Source organism: Empidonax traillii, unplaced genomic scaffold (assembly GCF_003031625.1).
Source record: "Empidonax traillii isolate 1590-97213 ecotype Southwest subspecies unplaced genomic scaffold, ASM303162v1 scaffold244:size1524873, whole genome shotgun sequence".
NCBI classification, from domain to species: Eukaryota; Metazoa; Chordata; class Aves; order Passeriformes; family Tyrannidae; genus Empidonax; species Empidonax traillii.
This window is the reverse complement of record NW_020955437.1, coordinates 1,357,886-1,361,632: the sequence shown is the minus strand read 5'-3', so window position 1 is coordinate 1,361,632 and position 3,747 is coordinate 1,357,886. Positions and strand designations below refer to the sequence as shown.

Here is a 3,747-nt window from a genome sequence, read left to right as displayed (position 1 = left end):
CAGGCTGGAAGGTGTAAAAACCTTCCCCGGTTCTTCGTTCGCGAAGACTGGCCATTATATTTATTTATTTATCTGTTTCACCAAAACCCCCCTTCATTGTTCAGGTAAGGGGATTAGTCCTATCTAATTCCAGCTTTCAAGAAGGTAGCCTGAACAGGTAACCTGTGGGCTGCAGTCTGCTACTCAGTCTCTTGAAACTTACTACCAGACCTAAGCTCATCAGGCAAGAAGCCATGGAATGAGAGAGATATCATAGCAGATAACCTGACAGAAAAGAAGCATGTCACCGTGACACAGGCTATATGCTACTGAGAACAGAGCTCTGCACTTACCTTTCCTGGTGGTGTCTGTTTCACAGGCATATATCTGCCATATATCATCTACATATATGTCTGCCAGTGTATCAAGTGGAGCTGATCAGTAAATGCAGCCTCTGTGTGAATGCAGAAACATGAAGGTTTGAGGACTGATGAATGACCATAGTTGCAAAGACCTAGAGACTCTGTGCTGGTGTTGTTTTTTGCAGATATGGATGTTGGAGGCCAGGAGGTGCAGGGTCTCCAGTTCTGTGGTAGCAGAGCCTATTAGACTGGAGGTTCTCTGGAACCACAGAACCATGTCTATACGTCCAGTGGTTTCGATCTCAATATTTGAGATGCAAGTTATTTATCTGTAGGATTCTAAGAGGAGTATCTCAGAACAGGGAAAAAATGGTGAAAAGAAAGTATAGGAAGAAGATCAGAGATTGAGTGTGGGATCTTCCTTTGAAGAAATATAGAGAAGGCATTAAGTGGGTGAAGGATTGGGTTTCTAGTTTGAATGCCTAGGACAAGGCTGTATTCTTGATTATGTGAAAAAAATTACATGTATTTCTTTCTTTTCACCTCTCCATTTAGAGGTTATTGATTGGCTTGTATTCCTTACTGTCATTTTCACCACCACATATAATTGCAGCACTAATAAATAGCAAGCCAAAATATGATTTTGCCAAAAAAAATGCCAAATTAGATTTACTTTTGGTAACCTGAGAATAGCTGCAGGAAAGCCAAATCCAGATGTTGTATTTTGTGGTCAGACTGAACCTCTGATTAACTTAGGTTCTTGTAATCCTGCCCCTGGCCCTGGTAAACTGATGGTTTCAACCTTGGACTGAATTAAGCAAGGTCTTATTCAATGCACAGCTGTGGTATCCTAATATTTACTTAGGTGTACATAAAGGAAAGCTCTTGAAATATAATCAACTACTTCATTTATCTTTCCAAATTCTACCAAACCTTTGCTTGCCATGTCTGTGACAACATGCTGTTGCTGTACATTGAAACTTTACTTTTTTGATAAGACCTCTTATCAAACTGCTTTTTACAGAAATAAACGTAAAGTCATTGATAACTTGATTCTTAGCTCAAGGCAGTCATGGATGGTAGATCCTAAAATGTATTAATTAATAACTTTTGCATAACATGCGACCTTGGCCTAGGAATGTGTTTTTATTCATTTCTGGTGTTCTAAAATTGTGCAAGTATTTTACATTCTACCTTTTATTTGAATTAAATGAAAACACCTTCCCACCCCAACCGGCAACGAGCCTCACTCTAAGATCACTGTGCAGAGGTGTTTATTTCTCTGGACTTCAGAGACGTCTCTTGACTTGGCTCTTTTACACTAGATGACTGGTTGTTACACAGTTAAATTTTGGGCAGCTCATTCCCACATCAAGAGTGCACAATAAGTACAAAAATTACAAAAAAAAAAAAAAAAAGATTCTGTACTGAGGAGATGAAGTTTTAAGTCCTGCACCTAATATTGGCTTCCTGCGTGACATAGAGATATTATTTGAGAGCAGACCACAAGCTTGGTTTTTGTTCCCTTTGCATTACTTCTGCAATGAAAAGGAGCCAGGGAAAGAGGAGCCAGGGATTTCCGCATTGCAGAAGGAATCCCTGGCCAGTGTATAGGTAATGTGTTATTTGTAGGCTCTTCCTTGCTCCTTCTTGTAAACCAGCATGCATACCTATGATGCTATCCATTCTTAGTAAATAGTAATTGTTCCAGTTTCAGTAAGCATGGAAATAGTAAATATCTAGGATAAAGAGTGACTTTTTTTTGTTCTTTCCTTAGTAAAACATGTCAAGGTCTTTTGAATCTTATACTGAAATCAGCGAATACGGAAATCTCAGGTTATAAATGAGTATTCTTATGTTTTAGGTTTACCAGAGGAAAATGAATATTCAAGACTGTCTGCCAGCACTACAGCAGGCTCATCAATTCAAAGACACAGGGAGAGCCACACTAGTCAGGTAAATATTTCATTGATGGTCTCTAGAACCAGTTAAAGAGAAAAGAATCATAGCAGTTGCATGTTGAAAGCTATCTTGATTCAAATTTGGATGTTGACATTGAAAAATGCAGAGGTTTTTTACAGCTTTATATTGAGCTAAGGACAATCAATTTACTATTAACTGTTTGTACTGGAAGAATGATCTTCCTGAAAGGTTCTCATAGTAGAGTTCAAAGTTTATGAAACATACTGTTGCTGTTTGTGAGGGTGCTGTTTTGAGGCAGGAAATATGTCTCTTCACCCTGAAAGGACAAAGATGTTATCTGTTATTAATTCATACCAGAAATAGTTGCACAATAATGAACCTCATAAGAATAAATACATAATTATGTCATCCTTTTGTATACAAAAGCAATGAAGACTTAAAAATAGTCTTCACGATTTTTATATAAATATCCATAATTAATAAAATGAAAATATCTGTAAATTAAAACAGTATTAAGTACTAATGTAGTTTGAAGCTTGTACTGGTTCTCTTAAAATTTCTATATAGTTAATGTCATATTAAAATTACAACAAAGAATTAAGTTTGATGGGTATTAAGTGAACAAAAAGGAATAAAATTTGTGTCGTGGTTTTGCTCTGGGTCAATTTGCTCTCACCCCACACACAATTACTACAAATTGAGAGAAGGTTTGTGCAGACAAAAGAGACCTGATTTGGGAGAATAATATTAACGTGTATTACTAGCAAGATAAAAAAAACTGAAGAACTATATCTACAACAATTCTACTTAGGTAAAAGTACTATAATATAATTTCTTCATTCTTTTCTTCACCATTTTATATATAATATGAACCACTTTACTTTTAAAGTAGCCAATTCAGGCATGAACGCATTCAAATTTTATTATGGTATGATATTGTTTCACTTAAATGGCATTAGTGTGTTCTCCTGTTGTCATTATGTCTTCAGTCCAGTTTTCTAAAAAGGCAGTCCCAAGCAATTTTTTTTATTTGAAAAGACTTTAAGAAGTTTACAGTAAAGCTAAAAATGGTCCAAAGAGGAAACAAATTGGAGCTGAGATGCCTTTTCTCGACAGAAACCTGTCATTAAATAATTGTACAATTTCCAAACTATTTTAGCAGAAGGTAGGGAAAGTGTTTTATCACATTTAAAAGCTGCTTGTTCTCTGTACGGGACAGCTGACATTTCTTTACAACAAAATACTGTCCCTAACCAAATTAAGTGAATGTTTGGCTATTGACTCCAGAAGGAGTGAGATTCAACCCTCAAAATTGTACTCGATCTTAATTTAACTTTGAAAAACAATAGGTTTCAACTCATTAATTTTTTGAGCAAACTAGTACACTTTTTGCTTTTCTTCCCCGCTGTCAAAAGCGTGTAACTACAGCGCCTATTCTGAGTTGAAAGATTGTGCCAGGACGGCACTCAGCACTTCACTTAAT

General features: G+C 36.3%; 1 protein-coding gene across 1 annotated transcript in view; it reads left to right on the top strand.

Annotated features, from left to right (window-relative positions):
* The window catches only part of MYO16 (myosin XVI), a 182,581-nt gene that overhangs the window by 159,210 nt on the left and 19,624 nt on the right, over positions 1–3,747 (top strand). Inside the window, exon 28 of the mRNA XM_027888682.1 lies at positions 2,206–2,297. Within this exon, the coding sequence (XP_027744483.1) occupies positions 2,206–2,297 (92 nt within the window). The remainder of the gene's footprint in view (positions 1–2,205; positions 2,298–3,747) is intronic.